At 34.7% G+C, this 23,920-nt stretch overlaps 5 protein-coding genes and 1 pseudogene across 7 annotated transcripts; 2 read left to right on the forward strand and 4 right to left on the reverse strand.

Annotated features, from left to right (window-relative positions):
* Positions 1 to 97: 97 nt before the first annotated feature.
* On the reverse strand, positions 98 to 3,533 carry LOC104706761 (two-component response regulator-like APRR5). The gene is made up of 8 exons (XM_019228385.2): positions 2,729 to 3,533; positions 2,295 to 2,456; positions 2,062 to 2,192; positions 1,764 to 1,892; positions 1,552 to 1,678; positions 1,260 to 1,458; positions 565 to 1,165; positions 98 to 480 (listed from the first exon to the last, which is right to left on the reverse strand). Exons 1-8 carry the CDS (start codon positions 2,967 to 2,969, stop codon positions 385 to 387), a joined length of 1,686 nt encoding a protein of 561 aa, XP_019083930.1. The 5' UTR covers positions 2,970 to 3,533; the 3' UTR covers positions 98 to 384.
* Positions 3,534 to 8,845: 5,312 nt separating this feature from the next.
* LOC104706762 (ribosome-binding factor PSRP1, chloroplastic) lies at positions 8,846 to 11,127 on the forward strand. The gene is made up of 5 exons (XM_010422973.3): positions 8,846 to 9,636; positions 9,953 to 10,096; positions 10,261 to 10,521; positions 10,603 to 10,711; positions 10,806 to 11,127. Exons 1-5 carry the CDS (start codon positions 9,361 to 9,363, stop codon positions 10,934 to 10,936), a joined length of 921 nt encoding a protein of 306 aa, XP_010421275.1. The 5' UTR covers positions 8,846 to 9,360; the 3' UTR covers positions 10,937 to 11,127.
* On the reverse strand, positions 11,094 to 12,712 carry LOC104709344 (uncharacterized). 3 transcript variants are annotated; one of them, XR_015563628.1, is made up of 3 exons: positions 11,672 to 12,706; positions 11,421 to 11,528; positions 11,094 to 11,333 (listed from the first exon to the last, which is right to left on the reverse strand). XR_015563628.1 is itself a non-coding variant. In XM_010425974.2 (3 exons), exons 1-3 carry the CDS (start codon positions 12,563 to 12,565, stop codon positions 11,237 to 11,239), a joined length of 1,053 nt encoding a protein of 350 aa, XP_010424276.2. In that variant the 5' UTR covers positions 12,566 to 12,712; the 3' UTR covers positions 11,094 to 11,236. The 3 variants fall into 3 exon arrangements, 1 of the variants encoding a protein (XP_010424276.2); XR_015563627.1 differs by having other exon boundaries at positions 11,421 to 11,534; XM_010425974.2 differs by having other exon boundaries at positions 11,421 to 11,482; positions 11,672 to 12,712.
* Positions 12,713 to 16,888: 4,176 nt separating this feature from the next.
* On the reverse strand, positions 16,889 to 17,366 carry LOC147939797 (uncharacterized). Its single transcript, XM_087461032.1, is given in 2 exon segments — positions 16,889 to 17,159; positions 17,161 to 17,366. Coding segments are annotated over 2 exon segments (477 nt in total).
* A 60-nt stretch (positions 17,367 to 17,426) lies between these two features.
* LOC104709346 (uncharacterized) lies at positions 17,427 to 18,104 on the reverse strand (the record flags this gene model as incomplete). Its single annotated transcript, XM_010425975.3, has 1 exon — positions 17,427 to 18,104. A coding segment is annotated over exon 1 (678 nt), but the record flags the coding sequence as incomplete, so codon positions are not given.
* Positions 18,105 to 19,705: 1,601 nt separating this feature from the next.
* On the forward strand, positions 19,706 to 22,476 carry LOC147939798 (uncharacterized; annotated as a pseudogene).
* Positions 22,477 to 23,920: the final 1,444 nt, after the last annotated feature.

Raw genomic sequence — 23,920 nt, forward strand, 5'->3', positions numbered from 1 at the left:
GGTCACCGATATCAGTGGTTCAACATCCACTTCCAGATTCGTAGACGTGTGTTGTGTAATCTAGGCACGAGGCTATCAACTATTCTATCTTCACTTCTTTAGTTGGTAAGGCTGAGCTTTGTCCATATTATTTAACTCTTCTTGCAAACAAGTTTACACAACTACAATCCAAACGTATGTAGTAATTACAATCTACGGGTAGATCCTACCTAAACTCAACAAGAAACTCAAAAGCTGCAAGTACACACAAGAGTGTCACCAAATCTAACACCCACTATCTACGTGGAATTAGTGTACAAGAACAGCACTTGTATCGGAGAAAACAAAATCCCCCTAGTTGATACAAAATTGAACTGTATTAATAATGTATATCAATTTGTTTGATCACTGAGGAGCCTCTGTGGATTGGACTTGACGAACGAATTGCCCTTTGATTCGGGGACGTTGCTCTGCCAATTTCTTCCGGCTCTCATAACGGACCTGTAACGTAATTCAAAAAGCCGTAAGCATCACTCTTCTTAACAAAGCCGTTATTGTGATGAAACAATCAAAGTTAGTTCATACCTTTTTCTCAAAACATCTATCCTTACGCTTCATCCGGAATTTCGTTAAAGCGGCTTCCCGTTGAAGAGATTGCTGAAGTTTCCCAACTGACGACGAGTATCCGTCTTCGTTCTTCTTCTCAATGTGATTGCCTATTGCACTATGTTCGGTTGCAGAAGAGACGTATCTTCTCTCATCTAAGTCCATGGAACCATCCCGCTCTAGCAAACCCTCGGGTTTACCGTTGAAGGGGTGAAACATGGAACTGTATTCATGCGGGCTAACGGAACTAGGACTTGGGGAGACTGAAGTAGGAGCCACTGCAGATGCATACGCTGTGTTAGGAGGACCCCTGAAGTGTATATTATTGATGGGCATTGGTGTTGGGTAAGAGCTTTGTCCAGGCCAAGAATTCATCTGATTGCTATATGGTGGACCTGGTGAGTCCTCTCCAGTGTAGAAGCAGGCATCGTTTCTTCTTGGAGCATTTGGAAGCGGTTCAGATGAATTGTATTGGTTGAATATCACAATATTATCATCTTGACTTGGCGCAACGTTCTTTCTTTGATCAGGAACAATAGGAGAAGCTGAGCATTGTGTCTGCAATGGTCTGTGTACGTACCTGTAACAAGAACATAGCGACGTAGTCAATACAAAGAACGAGTAACAATTGTAAGATTGACAGAAGGAGGGAATCAGAAAACTAGACTACTAACCGTGAGAAAGCTGAGGCACTAGAAGGATGAAGAGAGGGTCGGTCTCCAGAAGATTGGTTCTCGGAAAAAGCGTTTGGTCTTCTCAGAGAGAGATCAAGCTCTATCCGAGATTCGTATTGTGCAACAGTTTCTTCTTTGTTACGTTGTCCAGTTCTTCTAAACGATGCTCCCATGAAATCAATGGCTTCTTTCGACGAGTCTGTAGAATTAACCGAAACATAAAGGGTTAACTAATGAAACTGATGGAACTTCTTTTGCTAGCTCGCATAAAAGATGAAAAGCACTCGCTTACTCTGCATCTCATTCGCTAGAACTGTCTCCCTAAACTGAGACTTTGCGCACTCCATCTGTAATGAGTCTCTCGCGTTGACCTCCACATCTGCACTCTCTCCTTCCATCTCAGGTCTTGTACACGAGCTCTACAAGCACAAAGATTAACCAAACGGTTTAGAAACAAAACACCAAGGAACAGAACCAAATTCACACATGGATCAGCAAACTAACCTGAGCATCACCACCATTCCCAATTACAAGATGCTCGTCTCTCTTTCCGTTTGAATTGTTTGCAGAAGCACCCTCGGGTTTCTGTTGTCCAACACTCTCATCCATTGGGAAGCAATCAGGAGCTAGTGGCTGTCAAGATGATAAAAAAAACAGAGAAAAACAAATCTGAGAACTCAATTATCTTTTCAAGACAACGAAATTTCCCAGAACTTATATAAGAACGGGTTTTAAGTTGTATAGATTACTCAGAACACATATACATAAGCTTAAAAAGAAAGATGGATATATGAAAACATACAGTTTGTCGTCTCCAGACATGTTGCCAGAGATTTCTCAACTCATTCCTCCTCAACGGCTTAACAAGATAATCCGCCGCACCTCTCAACATACACTTATACACAGAATTCACCGAGTCCTGTGTCGACATCACTGAAAAATAAACAACAACAACACAATAAGCCCAAAATCATACCAATGGATTCAAAAAAAAAAAAAGACTGAAACAAGAGTTAGCTGTAAATGTCAACGTACTTATAACAGGGATGTTCTTGCAAACATCATGCTCCATGATAAGTGTAAGAAGAGCATATCCAGATATTGAAGGTAGATCAACCTCTGTTAATATCAAATCAACGCTCTCAGGCTTTCCTTTTAACATCTCCCATGCTTTTAAGCCATCAGGTACAGCAGCAACTGATAGATCATACACAAAATAAACCAACAGCATTAAAATCAAACCTTTCAAGAGCTTGTTGTAGAAACTCAAACTATATACACTCTAGGTCAATCTCGTTTCTTAGACAAGAATCTATGTTTGTGTCCGAAACTAAAAGATTGCAAAAACCGACACAAAATCGTTGACTTTCTAATTTTGACTCCTAAATTGTAACATTCCAAATCATTAGACGAAATCAGATTCACTGCTCAAATCGAATTCCCAAATCATCAGAAACACAGAAACTGACCTCTGTAACTACATTTCCTGAGAAGAGCAGAGATAATTTGTCTAGTCGAATCATCAGCTTCGACGAGCAAAACTCTCAACGCGATTTTAGGAAGAAACCTCTCCCACTTCACCAAACCATCGCCTCCTCCTCCACCTCCGCCGTCTTTCTTTCGCATCTTCCTCCGTGATAACTTTCCTCCGCCGCCAGCCTCAACTGTTTTCTCCATCGTGACTTCAACTACTTCCACGCTACTACTCATCTCCACTTAAAAAAAAAAACCTAAAAATCGTCGTCGATTGAAGAAGCAAAGTTCTCTCAAGAGAAGAAGAAGAGAGAAGAAACAGTTACAAAACAAATCAAAAATATTTGTTGAGGTGGGAGAGATAATAAAAGAGACAGAGAAAGAGAAGAAATAAAAAAATAAAATATTCTTTTATAGTAATAATAATATATTTGTGTGGAGAAAAGGAAAATATCTAGAAAAAATCTAGCGAATCTTTTAACGGTTGAGATTTAAAGCGGGTGGTGAACCGACCATGATCTAACGGTGAAGCGATTCGAACAAAATATCTAGTATGGTTGGCTGACGTGGCTACGTTTGCCACATCAGCAAAATACTGTATTTATATACTACTAGTTCCAAAGAGATCATCCAATACGCCAAACAACCTTTTTTTTTTCCTTCTTATAAGGTGTGGTCTGTGGTGGCTATTAAGCCTTTGGTTTTTTTGCTCTGTGTTTCATATTTATCGATGTGGAAGAAATATGTACTGAATTGCTTGTTTTTATCAATTTAATGAAGCTATCTCTTACGTAATTAATTACAAATGTTTGTAATTATTTATTTAATTATATTTCAACATTCAAGTTTGTTGTGAACAGATTGGTCTATAAAAATCTTGCTCGTGACTTTTTAGGATAAAATCGAAAAATCAATCCCAATAAAAAAAATATCTAATGCAAGTGGCGAAAAGAGTATCTAAATATTCAATTTATCTATTAATAAAAAAGTAAATGGTTTATTGTTTTGGTACATAGTTTTGCAATTTGATTCTTTTATATATTAGTTTTATTATTTATTTTTAAATATAATACGGATATTTTAGTCTCTTTTTTCCTTCTCACAAAATAAAAGAAATCAAGGGCACATGGATTTAAGTTTATCTTATCTGAAAACGTTAAATATTTTTCTAACAGAAATAATACCATTATTCATTATTTCTAAAAACTAATTTCTTGGTAAAAAAAATCAAATTTATTACACCAGAATTTTGTTAAAGATCAATTAACCGATCATCATTACTGAAAATGTCATCTTAACAAAAAAAAAATATAAAAAATCTGAAATTGTCATTCAAGATTTCTTATGAAATAGTAGTAGTATCTGTATTTAATTTCGATTTTACAAAAAGAATTTGGACGACCAAACTAATATTTATTATATCCTCTCTGCTCTATTGTTTTAAACTGTTTTAGTGAATCTTTCCGGTCATTTTTATAACATCGTCCATGTATACCGGAACCACCTTTTCCGATCATTCACTTTTGTAAATTGTTTTATTAGATATTCAATTTATTTTAAAAAATGATTATCGACCAATAGTTTACCAAATTTTATCAGCATTTCTGGTTTTTTTCCTCGTTGCTTATTGTTTTGTTTGCGTGAATGGATTTAAAATCAAATGAAAGAACAAACACACGAGTACACGACGGGTCAAGGGTAGAGACAAGGTGATTAGAGTTTTTAGAAGTTTTTTTATATTTTCCGCGGCTAGATATTTTCTAGTGTGAGATAAGGCACAAGACAACAACAAAGAGACACTTGTTTAAACTTGGTGTTCTCGGTGGTAGGAATAAGACACGTGTTTGGTTGTAATCTAACACTGTTAATGGTAGCTGTCCGAAAGACTACTAAAATATCTTCTTTTTCTCTGTCTCCTCACCCGCCCGCGATTGTGACAGATAGCTTCTACTCGCTCTCTCGTTCAGTCATTCCACTCACGTCCGTTTGTACTTATTAGTATATATATTTTTTTGACTTTCTTTGTTATTGACCAAAACTTAGTAGAATACTAGGTTAATAGAAAAGAACAATTAGTGTAATGCCTGACAGGCTGACACTAATGATCATAGATTAACAAATCAAATCAAGAAAATGGTTATAATATAGCCAAGGGCCCAAAGAGCTACGTGATTCTAATATATTAGTATCAAGTTATTTTCATTATGTTTTGGCCGGTGTGTAAATACTGACCAAAGATTAAATTTAGTTTATTTTTAATTTTTGAAAATTTAAGGTATGAGAATGAGATTCGAACTCACAATCCCATTATTTCTCAACCCTAAATGTGATAAAACACGTTTTTACAAATTTCTTAGTCAGCAAAATGTATAAAAGGTTTTCTGAAGTCGCAAGTTCAAAGCTGCACTTGAACTCATAACCACACCGGCTTTTGATTCTATTATCAATACTTTACTTCTTTGACAAACTACAACTATTTTGAAAATACTTTTAGTTTAATAATCACAAAGACAAAATGTGGGGCGAAATTGAATTTATAAACTATATATGCACATGATGATCTTGAGACAAAAACTTAAAAACTACTTTAACTCGAACCTATGATATTAAGACAGGCAGATAACCACAATTGACTTCTACTATATCAGCAGCATATATGGTTTCTTTTTTTTCTTTCTCACAAGTCACATACTCACATGTATAAGAAAAAAGAAAATGTTCGATTTGGTTGGATGACATAAATCTCTACGCGCCAGTGTGTAGTAGTGGAGCTAATGACTTTTGGTTTAAGGAATAAAAATCTAAAGATATTTTGGCCTAACTTACACTAAACATGCGATATCCTTTTTTTCAAACAGATATTTTTTTGTCTGCAATGATATTTCCGTCCTCTCCTTTTTTGTGTGGCCAACTTTGATATTTTTTATTTCTTTATCGTTCTTTACAGTCTGTGTAGTGTGTAGGATATTTTTCTTCATTTTAATTAGGCCACTTTAAAGATATTTGTATATAATCATGTGGCTAATAACTTGTCAATTTATTGTTTGAAAAAGCTAAGCTAGTTGATATTAATAAGCTTCAAAACATTTACAAGCTTACAATAATTCTTTTTATGCATAAACTTCTGGTTTATTTTGCTTCGAAACAAATGTTGCAAGAGAAAAGATCAAAAGTTATTGTGATTGGTAAAAATTCAAAATTGTACCACTTGTAATATTTTGTTTAGGATGTGCCTTCTTACGGAGCAAAGTGCTGTGAATCCCTCAATCAATAAATAAACAAATCCTTAGCTGGAGTAGTATAGTGCCAATGTATAACTGTATATTATAAAATCATTTATGTTCTATAAGTATATAGGTAGACAATCATTTTTTTAAAAGATTATATTACTCAAATCTTAACTATTTCAACAATTCACTCTATATAATATATAAACTATAATTTCTAAAGATGCAGTTATATATAAACTAAAATTACGTATCAATATGATATTATTATTTACAATAATAATAACTGATCGGCGTTGGAATCATCTACACAAACTATATCACAATACATTACGTCAACTTTAAAAATATATATTCAACTACACGAAATATATGTACTGTATGACCACATATAGCAACTATATGATGACATGTGCTCAACATCACAACCATCTTATTCTGGTACATCATTCATCAGAATCCGGTGTTGACCAATATTAATCGGCGTTGAACAATAAAAATATACAATTTTTGTTTTTGTTTTTAATATTAGAAACCAATATAAAAAACATTTAATTAAATTATTTAGTAATCATTTATGGTGTTTTATAATTAAAACCATATATGGATCCAAAATAAAGATAATACTGTATATATATTCCATTCATTTAGTCTTATAATAGTTACCTTTGATTCAATTTCAAAACTAGACTAAAATTGAAATAAAAATCATTCATAAGATATTAAAACATTAATTCAAACCAGATAATCTTGTGGTAATAAACCAAATAAGAAAACTACTTATTTTAATATTATTAATTTAAAAACATCGACTTCTTACTTAATTTATCTAAATATAAATTAATATTATTTAATATTCTCAACCACAAAAAATATTTCTACAACAAAAATATTTAGAACCAAACCCAATACATATCAAAATCATTAGAATTATTATATACTCATGGTAAAATAAAAATTTTAATATCTAAAAAAATTATTAATGATTTGTAATTTCAATTTTATTAAGTTTTGCAATAGAAAAATATATTGTATATATGCTAATTCATCCAGTCTTATAACAGTTAGTTTTTTTTCTATTGCAGTTAAAGATTCTTTAAATACAAGATCTTTTGTTATTTAATAAAAGCAATATATTTGATTGTAGACAACAAAAACACACAATATTTATTTTTAATATATAGAAGATCCAAAAAAATGATTTTGCAAAACAATATATTTGACTGTTGAAAAATTAATAGATATATATATATATATATGTATTCAAATTAATTGTTAATAATTTTTATTTAACTATTAGTTTAGCTTCAAAATTAAAATTACTAATTAGTATAAGAATTAATACATTAAAGATCTAAACCAAATATTTAGTTATATAATATAGAATATGTCTTAATTTAAAAAAAATATAGAAAATATTTGATATAGCAATTTATGTTTTTGGTTTTTAATAGTATACATTAAAAAATTAGAATATTTTTTTGGTCAATATTGGTCAACGCCAGAGCCTATTAACCAGAGTACCAGAATTGTATGTTTGTGGTGTTAACCACATGACGTCATATAGTTAATGCATATGGTCATGCAATATATCTACTTCGTGTAGTTGAGAGTACAATATTATATTTGGCATGTGTGATTATGCGTTGTCGCATACTTCGTGTAGTTAGCAATCTTTTTTTCTATTTTTTACTAGGTTTCTCTTGCAAATTCATATAATTTCACAATACTATATTTATTTTATGTGTTTCTAGTGTTTGAGATTTACAGATTTTTGGAAGAAATAAAGCTTTCTTGTTTATTTATTTTTTTAGGATTGTCAAATCTATTATTAGTGTATTTTCCAATAATAAGACAAGAAGTAAAATTAACTAAGCCCAAACTCATTAGTTTGACAAATGTTATTTGTATTTTATTTTTATTATTTACAAACAAATGATTATTTTGTGATGTAAGAGAATGTATTGAATACAAATCCGAATTTTTTTTTTATGGTCTTTATTTTATAGTGAAACTACGTACGTGTCTAAAGATATTAGACTAACATATTCTTTTCAAAAATATACATGATACTTTATGCTGTTAAAAAAATGTTTTAAAAGACATGCATCTGTTGTCTTAGCTTGCAAAACTTCAGAAGTACACTACACACGAGATAAATAATATAGTAGACAGTTAGTAATTTGTTGTAAAATGTCGCATTAGTTAAATCTCTAATACTGTAACTAATATACTTTATAACACAAAAATTATAATATGTTTTGAACATATGATTATATAGAAATTGAAGTTACATATGAATGTGCTATTATTCAACTGTAATAAAAATATTTTTAAAAACCTCAGAAGTGGTAATATAATTTTTTAAAATTAGAATCAATTATGAGAAGGAAAATAGTGTAGTAAGAATGATATAAAATTTGACAATTAGTGACATATAATGACTAGAAATTAAATACATTTATATATGCAGATATAAATTATATTTTACTTAAGGTTTATGAAAAAATGAAAATTTGAGTATATATCCAAATAGCGTGACATCTTCGTTCAAACTTGCATGAGTTGAGATTTACAATAGTTGTGTGAATTGCTTGCATATATATATGTGTTTACTAGTTAATTTGGTTAACTTTTATTTGCGATTATAGGTTTCTTTTACAAATTTATTGAATTTCACATACATAACATTTATTTATGAAAATATGTAAGATTTAAAGGTTTTTGGAAAATATATTTTTTGCCTATTTCTCATCTTGGATTTCTCAAAATATGTAAATGTTAGACTATTCTCTATTTGATATGACTAGAGGTCAACCTAATTTCACCCTATAATCTATATTAGTGAGTTGTATATATGATGTATGTCATTTGTTCGTGGTTTACATTAACATTATTCACAAACAAGTGATGTTTTTGTCATGCAGACAGTTTATCAAATACAAATGTGAATCTCTTTTCATTATTTTATCACAAAACTAATAATATATTAGATTTATTCAATGCTGGATTACAAAATTTAGAAATTTTTATATTTGCGCAATTTACACAAGAGTTTCTATAATATTTTACATTATGATTTATCGAATTTTATCAATTTAATCAATATTCAAAACCGCTAAATTTTATAATTGTATTATGTTTGTTAATTTCTCCAAGTTTTACTTTTATTAGTTCCACAAATCTGAAAATAGAAGGAAATAATTTATATACATGAAAATAAAAAGGGGCTCACTTCGTAAAAATTACAAAGTCTGGTCGTTTTGCATAAGTCAGCATCCTTATCCATTTTTTTTCACCTTATCCAAATATTTCCCTCTTCCCTTCCTCACTACTTCACTCTTCTTTCACTTCTCTCACCAAAAGGATCTGTCCTGTGAATATCTCTCTCACTCTTCAAAATGGCGACACTCTTAGGTTTCTCTCAAACTAAGTTTCACCACTGCCTCGTATCCATCTCTACCCCGACGTGCTCATCTTCTTCCAATGTGGTCTCAATGGTGGGCTCAACCCGGATTGAATCGAAAAAGCTCCGTTCAGATTTCCTCGGCCATATATGTTACGATGATCGGAAACAAGTAAAACCCAGTTCCTGTAAAAGCTCATTAGCTGTGAAAATGTCGTGGGACGGTCCTCTCGCTTCCGTCAAGTTGATCATCCAAGGCAAAAACCTCGAGGTTTGGATTCTGCTTACTACAAGCATTAAAATTTGATTGGATTTTGAATTAAAAAGTTGAATTTATGTGGATTTTGATTCTTGAGAATTGGTTGTTAGAAAAGTTTTGAACTTTGGGGGAGATGTTAGGATTTTGGTGTTGGGTTATGATAGATCTAACAAGAGAAAAATTGTGACAGTTTTGAACTTTGGGTTTTAGATCGTGACTCTTGAGACTCTTTAGTCAAGTAGATATTATGTGTTCAACGTTTTGGTTTTGGTAGTTGAAGTTTTGTTGACTTCAATCAATTTGGTGAATTGTGAGATTGTTGTGACAGTTATCAGAGCCAATCAAGCAGCATGTTGAGGAGAAAGTTGGGAAATCTGTTCAGAAACACAGTCATCTCGTTAGAGAAGTTGACGTTAGACTCTCTGTTCGAGGCGGAGAGTTCGGGAAAGGACCTAGGATCCGTAGATGTGAGGTAAAACATGTCATTCTAATCGATTTGTTGAGTCTTGATTAGTTGAAATTCATTTCTTTCACGCAAGGTGTTTTGATAATGAGGCAACTATGTGTATATTATGTCTGTCCAAATCCATAAACTGTTATAGTAGGAGCTGACACAGTTGTTAATGTATTTAAAAGGTGACATTGTTTACAAAGAAGCATGGTGTTGTGCGTGCTGAGGAAGATGCTGAGACGGTGTACGCTTGTATCGACTTGGTATCAACGATAATACAGAGGAAGCTGAGGAAGATCAAGGAGAAGGACTCTGACCATGGAAGGCACATGAAAGGTTTCAACAGATTGAAGGTAAGAGAACCAGTGATTGAGCCGGTTGTGGAGGATGCTGAGGACAGTACTGACTCGAGCATAGGAGAAGAAGAGGATGATTTGATCAAGGAGGTTGGTCCAGACTTACCTTATCTTTGGTGTTTGCTGATCTTATGATGATGATGTTTTAACTTTTCCTGTGGTTTTCTATAGATTGTACGTACCAAGACTTTTGAGATGCCACCATTGACTGTCTCTGAGGCAGTTGAGCAGCTGGAATTAGTCGCTCATGACTTCTACGGCTTCCAAAATGAAGAAACTGGTATGCAAGCGACATGTTTATTTGTTTCCTCCAATAAATGCGCAAATGAAGATCGACAGGACTACTTACATTTCGATATGGTTTTGGTTGGCAGGTGAGATCAACATAGTGTACAAGAGAAAAGAAGGAGGGTACGGTCTGATTATCCCAAAGAAAGACGGGAAAGCCAAGAAGGTTGAGCCGCTTCCAACGGAGCAATTGAATGAACACTCTTTCGCCGAGTAGACTACCGAAACTAATCAGCTCTTTTCTCCGTACAGTTGCCTGTGTAAGGAGTTAGGGTTCTTGAGAGAACAATGAAACAAAGATTGTGGAAGTCAGTGTACATAAAAAAAAAAATAAGGCCAACCACTCTTTGTATACTTTTGCAGTAAAAAAGAAATTGAATCTGAAATAAGATCTTACTTCTCTTTAAATCAGATAAAAGCAATACATTTTTTCATAAACAAGAATGTTACATAATAATCATACAACAGTTATCATCATATACATAAATGAGAAACTTGGTTTGGTTAACTAGCTCTGTTAGGCCAAAGACCGATAACCTGGAGCCTCTGCTTCGCTATTCTTCTTCATTGTATGTATACCGAAAGAACCTTCTTTTCTAGGCTTAGAGGGCAACCTGGTTAAGAGACGACGATATGCCATTAGCTATAATATACTGTAGGAGCCATAGATTAAAAGCAAGATACAGCTAAAATGAACTTGCCGTCGGCTGGCATTACTGCTTTCTGGTTCATCATATATCTCCTCGACGCTATGGCGCAGATGCTGTAATGAAACATGTTATTAGCCGAAGGTATTGTCATACTAATGACTGCATCTAACAAGCAACAAAAATCAAGTTTAGTTACTTGGCTTATAAAGTCGATGTACACTACTGCAGGGACCTAATCCAAAACACTAATTCAAAGCCATTGGGATCACTTGACTTAAAGATATGGAATAAGCAATACATACATTGTCTGGAACTGATGATGAACTCTTCATCTTCTTGCTTTTCTTAGCAATCTGACCATCATCAACATCATCATCACATTTCCTCTTTTTCTTCTTCATCATCTTCTTCTTGTTCTTCTTCTTCATCATTATCTTCTTAGTCTTAGAAACAACCTTTGATTTACCTTTCTTGTCCCTCACTTTCCACACATTCCTCCTCCTGAAAACAAGTTTCTCAGATTTCCAAACCTTAAAGCTCGTATCAATCACCGTCACTTCACTCCTCGAGAACCCAACTAAATCCTTCTCTCCTTCCTCTTCTTCTTCCTCATCCACTCCCTCACCTTCCTCCTCCGCCACAACGCTTCTTCTCCTTTCCCTAATCTCTTTCGCCGGAGGTTTCTTGTTGTATGAGCTACGCGACGACGAAGTAGCGAATTCACGAACGCTAGGGACGCAATTTGCGTCTGTGATCTTCTGATGATTTGCTAAAGGAACAACAACGTCTTCTTCTGGAGTCTCTAAAGAGCAATGCCTAGGGTTTGATTGTTTCCGAGGTAGCTTCTTCTTCTTCCCTTGAATCGTGGAGGATTTAGATGAGCCGGCACCGCCGTCGAAATTGAATAGCTCGGAGAGAACATCGGTCATCACTCCGTACCATTCTCCGGGATTTGGCTCTTCCGATGGACTCTCAGCTAATTCTGGATCTGAACGAATTGGAGCAGATGGAGGTGAATCGGAGGCGGAACTAGTGCCGGTGATTTCGGTGTGGTGGTTGCGGCGGAGGAAGTCGTCGAGTGTAAGTGGATTACCGGAAGCATCGTCATCGTCCGTGGTGGTTAGTCCTCTGTTTAAACGGAGACGGGTGAGCCAAGTTGAAGCGACAGGCTTGTCGTCGGTGATGGAGCTGAGCATCGGAGACGACGAAGATACAAATCTTGGCTCGTCTTTTTTATTTCGGTTTTTTTTTTTGTCTCTGCTGTGAATTTTAAAAACAGTGCGCCGTTTGGATTACAGGAAAACTACAATTGCAAATTCGGAGTCCAACTACGCATCGTCTTCTTATTATCTTTTTCTCTTTTTTCTTTAATACATACAAAAGGGTTTGAATGGTAACCGCTGTCACACCGGAAAAATCTATAAGCAAATTAGATCATTTTTCTATTTACTATTTATTAAGAAAAATCTGCAGTTATATAGTCCAAAGAAAATAGAAAGATAACCGCTATGTACCAACTGTAAACCGTTTTATGTATAAATTGAATTGGTCTGTGACGGTTTGTTGTCTGTCCTATTTTTGAGGCGGATTGTAATACTCTGGTTTGTGGAGAGATTTAAAAGAATTGATTGACCACCTATGTCACCGCAGTGCAATTATCTTTCTGGTCAAGGGTCATTGAGAAAACTCCAGAGTTAAGCGTGCTTATGCTGGAATAGTATCAGGATAGATGATCTTCCAGAAAGTGATTGTCGAAACTATACGAGTGAAGATAAAACATATAGAAAGATCATGTGATGATTTGTAGGGATGGTAAGCAAGTCTTTAAATCCCCCGAACGTAGCAAACTGATTGTCGGATATGGATGGACTCATGGACCGGAAATGGACGTGGAGCCTTCTAAGAAAAGTGAGCTCATGGACTGGGAATGGACATGAGACCCATTAAGAGAGGTGGCGGTTGGAGCGTTAAACAGACCAAACCACTGATGGATTTGTTCGCTCCAACTGTTGTTACCATTCAAACCCAAAATATAAAATGTGGGTGTACATGAACATACCAATCCGCTTTAGAATTAACGCTTTTTTTTGTCATCTGTTTTTATATATTCATCAAGTCAAAAAGACCAACATTATTACAAAGTCGAGAGAAAACTATTCTCGACAGATCCAATGTACAATTACTACCATTAGCACATATTTGAAATCAGACCTATACCAAAAAATACTCCCAAAAAAGCTACACAAAAGCAGAGGAACATATGGCTAAACTCTCTCGTCTTCGAATAATCTATTAAGCCAAGTTGGATGTTGAGATGCAACATAAGGCTGCGATCGACAATCGGAAGTGACACTGTTCACAGTAAGACTACCTCCTCTGTTTGCTGATGATTATCTAAAAACAGTCTCCTTTATCAAAACAATCCCAAAACTCTCCAAAATTCAGCCGCTTGGTATCTAAAGGAAGGTCAAAAATTTGGTTTTAGAACTGTCCCAAGTAACTCTGCATCTTCAATAGCGTAAATAATCTGGTTCAAGTTATGACTATTTATGCTTTCAATTGCCCAAATCACACAAATAAAATTACCCTCCTCCTTTGATGATATTGAAGGGAAAGCTCTTAAACTGTGAAGCAAAACCTCACATTTTTCATCTCTTAGTATCCAAACTCCCCCGACAAAGGACTTCCTCTTTGACCATGAGATCCCAACATTACATTTTAGTCTATTTTAGAATTAACACAAACTTTATTTTATACTGAAAATGTATAAATTTGAATTACTTTTGAAAAAACAAAGTTTCAAATATAATCGATTGATTGTATCAAACCGAACCAAAAAACTTGAATCACAATACTAAAATACCCTCCTCCTTTGATGATATTGAAGGGAAAGCTCTTAAACTGTGAAGCAAAACCTCACATTTTTCATCTCTTAGTATCCAAACTCCCCCGACAAAGGACTTCCTCTTTGACCATGAGATCCCAACATTACATTTTAGTCTATTTTAGAATTAACACAAACTTTATTTTATACTGAAAATGTATAAATTTGAATTACTTTTGAAAAAAACAAAGTTTCAAATATAATCGATTGACTGTATCAAACCGAACCAAAAAACTTGAATCACAATACTAAAATACATTCGTTCGGCCGGATTTGGCTCAGATGTAAGCTCACATGACCCATCTAATATATATAGATATACATCTAAAATAGTTTGAAATATCCAACCAAGTTTTAGAATCTTGATTTTAAGAAGAAGAAGAAGAAGCATATATATGGCATATACTAAGATTTTTACGTTCGACATTATCGAAGTAATAACATTTATGCAATTAATTAAGAAAATCTTGAGCAAATGGTAAGACAATTTGAGCAAACATAATGCAAAATATTAATACAACTATTTTAAAGATATAACGAACTTGTTATTGATATTAGTTAACGCAAAGACATAAAATTAAGATTAATAGTATATAGTTGCAATTATTGTTTTAGTTTTAATTATTTTGATAAGCTCTTAGCGCAATAAACAAATTTTGAAATCTATTTAGATTATGAAACTTCTCAAGTCAATGCATATCATATCAGCTTACCAAAAACATGCACTATAAGCTTATAAACAACTATCTCAATGTAAGTGTAATTTTAAAATTTAAAGATGACAACGTCTCAATGGACGTTGTCTTCAACAAAAAGTGTGCAATATGTTTTGAAGAATTCAACTCTGGCGAATATTTGTAGCTGATATCTCATGCCAACATGCGTTTCATAATCAATGTTTAAGTAACTGGCTAGGGGTGCCCGATTTGCTGAACCAATTTGTAAATTGATGAAACAAATTATAATAGTTGGTTTGGAAAGTACTTTTAACTTTTATATTTTTGTGGTTATTAGAATAAACAAAACACAATAATCAGTAACAAGTGTCAATAACTCATTGTGACAAAAAAATTAGTTATTATTTTAATGTAGTAGAGGAAACAAGTTATTGCAACTACTTTGTGTGGTTTGATGAAGAAGAGGTGAAAGGATGGCCAAAAATAGCATTGTCCACGACTGTAAGGAATATCATTTTAGTAAGCAAAATGACATTCCTTCAGTTAACAAATGTAATGAATGGGAGCAAATTTTTGATCATTGCAGTCTTGTTAAAATGGCCAAAAAGTTCAGCATTCACCTTCGCTTGGATTTAAGTGTTCGAGAGCATTGTGGATTGCAAAGATTATTGGCATCTGCGCTATTTTAGATTTCATGGCCATTTATACCACTCTATATTCACCTATATTCAAATTTGGATAAAATTTATCTGAATGACAAATATTGACAAGATATTTATCTAAATGCATTGCAAGAGTCTTGAAACATTATCTCTGCAAGAAAATGATGACATGGAGATGAATTAACATATGTTAGTGAAGAATCTTGGATCTTCGATGTTAGTGCTATTTACATATGATCATATTTTTTAGTGAACACGTATGTGGTTTGTATCTGCAACTTGGCACTCTGTTGATCAATTTATGAAGTCTGGCTGCATAATTTATGACTATTCCATGAAATCTGGCTGCATAATTTATGAAGTCTTGCAGCATAATATATGAAGTCCTACAACCATATTCTGAAGCCTTGTAGCTTGATTAATATTCTTCAATAATCTTGATCAGTAACACTTTTATTTTCGTTTAATCCTGATCAATCGAATAAGGCTGAATCTTGGATCTTGGATGTTAGTGCTATTTACATATGATCATGTTTTTTGGTGAACATGTATGTGGTTTGTATTTGCAACTTGGCACAAGGCTGAATCTTGGATCTTGGATGTTAGTGCTATTTACATATGATCATGTTTTTTGGTGAACACGTATGTGGTTTGTATCTGCAACTTGGCACTCTGTTGACCAATTTATGAAGTCTGGCTGCATAATTTATGATTATTCCATGAAGTCTGGCTGCATAATTTATGAAGTCTGGCAGCATAATTTATGAAGTCCTGCAGCCATATTCTGAAGTCTTGTAGCTTGATTAATACTCTTCAATAATCCTGATCAATAACACTTTTATTTTCGTTCAATCCTAATCAATCGAATAAGTCTGAATCAAAGTAGAATGTAAGAAGGAGAACGAATAAGTTTACAGATAAAACAGAAGAATAAAGAAAGCAAGCCATGTCCAATAATGAAAGAAAGAAGTAAAGAAAGCAAGCACGTTTTCATTTGATCTCATGAGTTTCCAATGATGTTTCCTACAGTTCCTTTGAGATTTCTTCGCATGTCTAGTGGGAGAGAATATTTTTGTTGCTTTAAGCACGCGTCCGTAGCAAGATCTTTTGGGTGGTGTGATGGGTAATACTGTGCTGGCAGAAGGTTCATCATCTTGAAAACTCAGTTGTTGAAATCCTTCAAAAAATCCTTGATCTTTGTTCAGCATCTGCGGCTCATCCAAATCGCTATCCTCTGCATCTGTCTCATCCAAATCGCTATCCTCTGCATTTGCGTCTGTGTTCAGCGTCTGCGTTTCAACCATCTGCATAGTCTGCGTCTGACTGATCACCAATCTCAACTTCCTGATCTTCAACAAATCGATCTTTGTTCAGCGTCTGCGACTCATCTAAATTGCTATCCTCTGCATCTGCGTCTGTGTTCAGCGTCTGTGTTTCAACCACATCTGCATAGTCTGCGTCTAACCAATCACCAATCTCAACTTCCTGATCTTCTTGGTGCTGAGCAAGTGCATAACCTCTCTCCCAATCTAATTCAGAGAATACGTAACCACTCTTCAACAAGTGCAACATCCTCATCTTCTTCTTCATTTGAATCACCAAGAACACTGATTACCTTAAGATCTTCTTCCATACTCATGATTTGATCATAAGAAGGCTGAACAGTAGATGAATACCTCGCACAAACAGGAAAACGATCTGATTTCTTATCAGGCCAAGCATATGGCTCTTCTAATTCTGACACGGATGCTAACATCCATAGCTGCAATGCCATGGGAAACCCTTTAAGATCAATCTTCTTAAGATCTTCATCGGTAAAGGATTTTACCGATGACACCAGAATGTCAAATGAGTCTTTTCCCCAGGGATACACATGGATATTCTTTTTCGCAATGGCCAAATACTCCTTTGGAATCTTGTACTTTGTAATGCCATATGGCAACATGAAGATGGTCAAAAAAACAATCAACATAGCAAGCCGTAGCTTGCTTTCCTCATCATCCTCACCCAAGACCTTCAATTGTGCTATCAAATCATCCACATTGTAGCGTTTGTCAGGCAAAAATAAAGGCCAATCACACTCAAAATCTACTGGGACTTCATCTTCTTTTATCCAACATGGTAATCCAGTGACAAGATGAAACTCAATCAATGAGAATCTCATCGGCTTGTTGTTGATGCAAAACCAAATCTCGTCTTCCCTTGACGACACAATCTGTCTTACTACCAGAAAGTGAACCAGCTGCCCAGAAAAACCCAAGCCATCACCTTTTTGATTACCACCTGCTTTTCTTAAACCCTCTTTGATGATCGGGCCAAGAAAAGTATTTTCCAGCTTACTGAATAACGAGTGAGAGAGGATTTCTTTAACAGTCTTCAAGTATAAATTTTTTGAATGATTGTTGATTGATCCCCATATCTTGCAATCTTCTTCCCCAAACTTAGTAGGAGGCAATGTAATCATAGACTGATCCATTGTGTTCTGCACGCCAAAATCATCAATACACAGCATAGACTATAAAGTTCATATAAAGCACACTTTCTTTGAGAAATTTACGAAGCAAAAGTAAATCATTTGAAGCATTTAAACAGTCATGACAAAAGAAGTTCAAAACCCAAATTTGAATCTCACAACCCGTTGAATCCTTCAAATTTAGCATCACAAACACCACAAGAAACCTTATCCAATTCTAAGAAGCTCTCCATCTGAATGAACTCATAAGCAATTCAAACGACACTCTTTAGCTTTTGTAAACCAAAACCACACCAACTCTGAAACACCAAAAACTCAAAAACCTTACCCTAAAGAGAAATCACCACAAGATATTGAAGAGATTTCCAAAAGCAAAACCAAACTATACTGCATAAAACATTCCAGAGAGAGAGTCAAATATATACTTGAAGTACCCATTCAAGCTAATAATCTAAAACTCTAACAATCAACTAAACTGTGGCGGCTGACCACTCAATTGTCAGAGTCATTGACAAAACAGAAAGTAACAGACACGAAAGAAAAAAAAATCTAATATAATGGAAACATCTAGGAATAACCTATGAACACCATATTTCAACAACCAATAGTCTAGGAATAACCTAAGAACAGTATATCAATCGCGTTTAAAGAAAATCCCTAATTCACTGCTCCGTTGGTAGTTGAAAATAAATTTCAAACTTAAGAGACAATGTCGCTGATTCAAACTACAAGTACTATAGAAGTTGATCAACCAAAACACTAGTGACTGAATAAGTTTTTAATCAAGCGGGAATATACCAAATTAGGGTTCAACATTCTTATACTGGCAACAAATCGATACTGAAGACGACACATATGCAACTCGGAGACCGGAGAGAATATTAGTGAGTAGGCCAATTAGGAAGGAAAATCGCCAATGTTGAAAATGAAACCGTGTGTTAGTTTAGGGGAAAAGGGCCATTTCATACCCGTACACCCCCAAAAGTGCGAATTGCTGCCTGTACAAACAAAGAGTACCAATTTAGACATGTACCCTAATACATTTCAAATCTCATACCTGTACTCACAAAATTGAGCCAATTGCACAGTCCTCGTTAACGGATTTAAGTCAACTGTTAGAGATACTGACTCAGAATCCACGTGTGTATTGACATGCCATCGAAAATACAAAACGACGTCGTTTTGTTATGTTTTCTTCCCAAAAAAATGTCAAAAATCCACAATCCGGTGGTTCGAACTTAAGACCTCACATGTGTTTAGCATAGGACGTAACCAATTGATCCCACATCAATTCTCGATAGTATTCTACAAATTTATTCATATAAACGTAAGGTGACATCCATCAAAATCAAAAAAAATTGTGGGAAATCCACACTCCCATGGGTCGAACCCGCGTGCTTAGATATACTTAGCGTAGGACGTAACCAATTGATCCCACAACAATTCTCATTAGTATCCTACAAATTTATCTTTATAAACCTAAAAAAGATCTAAGTCCCAATTAAATGAAACGTCGTCGTTTTGAATTGGGGGAAAATTAAAAATCGTAGGGTTCTTCTTGTTCTTCTTCTTCTCTCAAATCCCGATTTGTGTTTCTTCCTTCTACTTCTCCGGAATCTGCGACGAGAGAACCGACGAAGATGGACGAAGAAGGTGATCAATTCGAATGGAGAGAGGAAAGAATGGGACGAAACGAAGAGATAAGGTAAATCAAAGTAGATTTCAAAGTCTGATTTCAATTTAGCTTTTATTTTAAGGTTTTGATCTTAGATTTCATGATGTAGTGATACCAAAGTGAAATTCAATGTCTACAAGGGAGGATACTGGGCAAAAGATTATAGAGGTAACAATGCTTATCTCGAAGGTTTAGAGTCGATAACTATAACATGTAATCCGAAAGAGTTCTTTGTTAAGCTGTCGAATGAGTTTAGAGGAGAAGGAATTTATGGGCAGATGCTGTGGTATAAGTTACCATTTGAGGAACATAAGGAACATAAGAGGTTGTGTAATTCGGATATGAGTTTTACATAGATGTGTGATGCGGCCAGCTGGGTTGGTGTCGTTGATGTATATATGGTTAACTCGTCAGAGCATCCTCATGATGTGGAGATTACTGAGCCTTGTGATGCAGAGATTCGAGTTGAGAGGAATGTAGCCTCTTTTCTTGATGAAGATCTGAATTTTGACTACCATGACACACCTCCAAACTCAGATGATGAAGGTGGGGGAGAGAAGTTTGTAAGATTCAAAAAAGGTAGTGGTCAGCTACAGTTCAAACAAGTGTTTGACACTCTAGAAGATTTCAAAGAGTGATAGATTATGCTCTGAAGGGAGGATACAACATTAAGCTTGATATATGGGGGAAAGAAAAAAATGGAGCGTTTGTTCAATGGATGGTTGTCATTGGAGGTGTTACTGTTCGTTTCATAACCCCATTGGCAAGTGGGTTCTTAATACATATGAAGATGGTCACAATTGCACTCCTGATGGGTATTGTAGGTTACTTAAGTCGGCTGTGGTGGCAAAGATGTTTATGGATGAGATAAGGAGTAATCCTGATTATTCACCAAAAGCTATACAATATGAGGTCCAAAAGAGGTTCAATATTATGATCACTCCTGATGTATGCAAGAAGGCGAAGAAAAAAGTAATAGAATTATTCACCGTGACCATTTAGAGCAGTTCTCTAGGCTTAGAGATTACAAAGATGCAATGCTTGCGTAAGTTATTTTTGTTAATGATTGTGTCTATATTCTAACAAATTTTTATGATTGTTTCCATATGTTAACACATTTTTATATTTTTGTAGGACTAATCCTAACTCCACTCTGGAGTTAGATTCCATATTCTAACACATTTTTATATTTTTGTAGGACTAATCCTAACTCCACTGTGGAGTTAGGCACTATCATTGGTGATGATGGATCAGAACTATTCCGAAGGTTCTATGTATGTTTTGATGTGATCCGCAAGTTATGGTCAATGTGGTGTCGACCCATATTTGGTATAAATGGCTGTTTTCTCAAGTATACATTTAAAGGGCAATTGTTAGCTGCTGTTGGAAGGGACGCCAATAATGGCTTGTATCCCATTGCTTGGGCTGTTGTTGATGTTGAGGATGAGGAGAACTGGACATGGTTCATAAGTAAGCTAAAAGATGATTTTCATCTGCAAGAGGGTCAAGGATTCACAGTTATTTCTGATAAACAAAAGGTAAGTTATTGTTCTAATTTCATTTACATTTTATTGGCCTTTGATATTTGAATCTGATCTAAGATGTTATTTTTCATTTGTAGGGCTTGTTAAATGCAGTAGACAAGGTGTTGCCTCATATTGAACATAGGATGTGTGCTAGGCACATCTATGGTAACTTGAAGAAGGTTTTCTCTAATCAAAATGAAGTGAAGACTCTGTTTTGGCGAGTTGCAGAAAGCTACACAGTGGCTGAATATGAAGCAAATTTGGAAAATGCAAGGAACTATGATATCCGATTATATGATGCCATTATGCAGAGAAATCCGAAGAATTGCAGCCTAGCTTTCTGTTCACCGACAGCCAAATGTGTTGATGTTCACAACAACATATAATAGTCGTTCAACAATTCCATAGATCCAGAAAGATATACCAATGGTTGAGATGTTGGAGACTATTAGGAGAAGAACCATGGTGCATATTAATTTGAGGAAAACTGCGGCCAGTCAGTATAAAGGTCGAATCACTGAGAGGGCAAAAGAGATCTTAGAAGAAGAAGCTAAGAACATAAAGTACTGCTCATTTGTCCCAGGTGGAGAAGGTAGATTCGATGTTCGTGAGTGTGGTGTTAGCTATAGTGTGAATCTTAGGCTGAGGACATGTATTTGTAGAAGATGGGATATGAGTGGAATTCCATGTCGCCATGCTCTACGTGTGGTCACCGAGAAGAAGCTTAATCTTGAAGATTACATTATCGACTGGTATTTGAACTCGAGGCAGCAATGTATTTATAGTGACTCGATTGCACCAGTTAATGGTATGTTGTTTTGGCACAGATCTGGTTCTGTTGTGGTGCCACCTGCTGCTTTAGTTGAACAGATTGAAAACAGGAAAGGTAAGAAACCAAAGCTGAAGAAGAAGAAAGCAAGGCATGAGTCTCCTACAAAAAAGAAGAAGAAGCTTAGTAGAGAGAATAGGATCATGCATTGTAGTCTATGTGATTACCCTGGACACAACAAATTAAAGTGTTCTAATGCTGGAGTCGAGAGATACAAACCACCAAGGAAGACACCAAGGAAGAAGAAGCAGCCATCAATTGCAACTCAAAGAACTCAAGGAAATCAAGCAAGTGAAGGAAGTCAAGCAACACAAACAACACAAGCAACACAAGCAACACAAGACTAACTTATAATTTGTAAGCTTGTATGCTTGTTATGGGACTTATGGTATGTTTTTTGTTTTTCTTTTTGTGCCTTGTTATGGAGATTTCTTAAAACTTGGTTTAAGACAAGATTATTAACATGTTTTCATCAATGCCATATGTCTAATGAGTTTTTTTTTTAAAGCAATATGATCATTCATTCAATACAACATCATACATCATTCATTCACTACAACACATAAGTCCTTACATCATACATATACTAAAACTAAATTCAAAAGATAAACCTAAAGAAGAAAATCATCACCAAAGCAAACACTACGATGTTCGTCAAGCTACGAAGCTGCATTTTCAACTCTCCAACCTCCTTCTCAGCCACAGCCTCACATACACGAGTATCAATTGTCAAAATGCCAATTTCGGATTCATAAATATTGAAGTCTTTTTCCATTTTCATCGAAGCTCCTTCAAGCTTATTAACTTTCCTGTCCATCTTTGTCGGTTCTCTCGTCGCAGATTCCATAGAAGTAGAAGAAAGAAACACAAATCGGGATTTGAGAGAAGAAGAAGAAGAAGAACCCTACGATTTTTAGTTTCCCCCAGTTCAAAACGATGACGTTTCATTTAATTGGGACTTAGAACTTTTTTAGGTTTATAAAGATAAATTTGTAGGATACTAACGAGAATTCTTGTGGGATCAATTGGTTATGTCCTACGCTAAGTATATCTAAGCACGCGGGTTCAACCCACGGGAGTGTGGATTTCCCACAATTTTTTTCGATTTCGATGGATGCCACCTTAGGTTTATATGAATAAATTTGTAGGATACGATCGAGAATTGTTGTGGGATCAACTGGTTACATCCTATGCTAAACACATGTGAGGTCTTGAGTTCGAACCACCGGATTGTGGATTTTTGACATTTTTTTTAAGAAGAAAACATAACAAAACAACGTTGTTTTGCATTTTCGATGGCACGTCAATACACACGTGGATTCTGAGTCAACATCTCTAACGGTTGACTTAAATATGTTAAGGTGGACTGTGCAATTGGCTCAATTTTGTGAGTACAAGTATGAGATTTGAAATGTATTAGGGTACATGTCTAAATTGACACTCTTTGTTTGTACATGTAGCAATTCACACTTTTGGAGGGTGTACGGGTCTGAAATGACGCTTTTCTCTCTCCAACACTCTCTTGTTTTTTTGTCTGTTTATCAATATTTTAATAAAGAATCTCTTTTTTAGAAACTCTGATGAAAATAGCTTTAATTAAATATATAGATTAAGATCACAACATATATCAAAATATATTTTACCTCTTGACACATGTCAAATAATAATATTTTAAGCTTATATATATTTTTTTAAATTTAAAAACTTCATAAGATTTTATAATTTACTTATTATATTGAATGATTTACTTATTATATTGAATGAAAAATATAAGTATCCACCTTTCACAAATCAATGCTCATGGCCAACACTAGAAAATATATTT

This window comes from Camelina sativa, chromosome 8 (genome assembly GCF_030686135.1).
Source record: "Camelina sativa cultivar CO46 ecotype springtype chromosome 8, ASM3068613v1".
Classification (NCBI taxonomy): Eukaryota; Viridiplantae; Streptophyta; class Magnoliopsida; order Brassicales; family Brassicaceae; genus Camelina; species Camelina sativa.

Bases quoted from the DNA above. Each gene is read 5' to 3' on its own strand.
- LOC104709344 (XM_010425974.2), bottom strand. From the start codon at position 12,565: ATGCTCAGCTCCATCACCGACGACAAGCCTGTCGCTTCAACTTGGCTC. The intron at 11,483-11,671 runs GTATGTATTGCT...GTTTCATTACAG, and splicing joins CATCATCAGTTCCAGACAAT to CATCTGCGCCATAGCGTCGA. The intron at 11,334-11,420 runs GCAAGTTCATTT...TCTCTTAACCAG, and splicing joins AGCAGTAATGCCAGCCGACG to GTTGCCCTCTAAGCCTAGAA.
- LOC104706761 (XM_019228385.2), bottom strand. From the start codon at position 2,969: ATGAGTAGTAGCGTGGAAGTAGTTGAAGTCACGATGGAGAAAACAGTT. The intron at 2,193-2,294 runs GTACGTTGACAT...TTTATTTTTCAG, and splicing joins CAAGAACATCCCTGTTATAA to TGATGTCGACACAGGACTCG. The intron at 1,166-1,259 runs GTTAGTAGTCTA...TTCTTGTTACAG, and splicing joins AGTGCCTCAGCTTTCTCACG to GTACGTACACAGACCATTGC.
- LOC104706762 (XM_010422973.3), top strand. From the start codon at position 9,361: ATGGCGACACTCTTAGGTTTCTCTCAAACTAAGTTTCACCACTGCCTC. The intron at 10,522-10,602 runs GTTGGTCCAGAC...GGTTTTCTATAG, and splicing joins AGGATGATTTGATCAAGGAG to ATTGTACGTACCAAGACTTT. The intron at 10,712-10,805 runs GTATGCAAGCGA...TTTGGTTGGCAG, and splicing joins CTTCCAAAATGAAGAAACTG to GTGAGATCAACATAGTGTAC.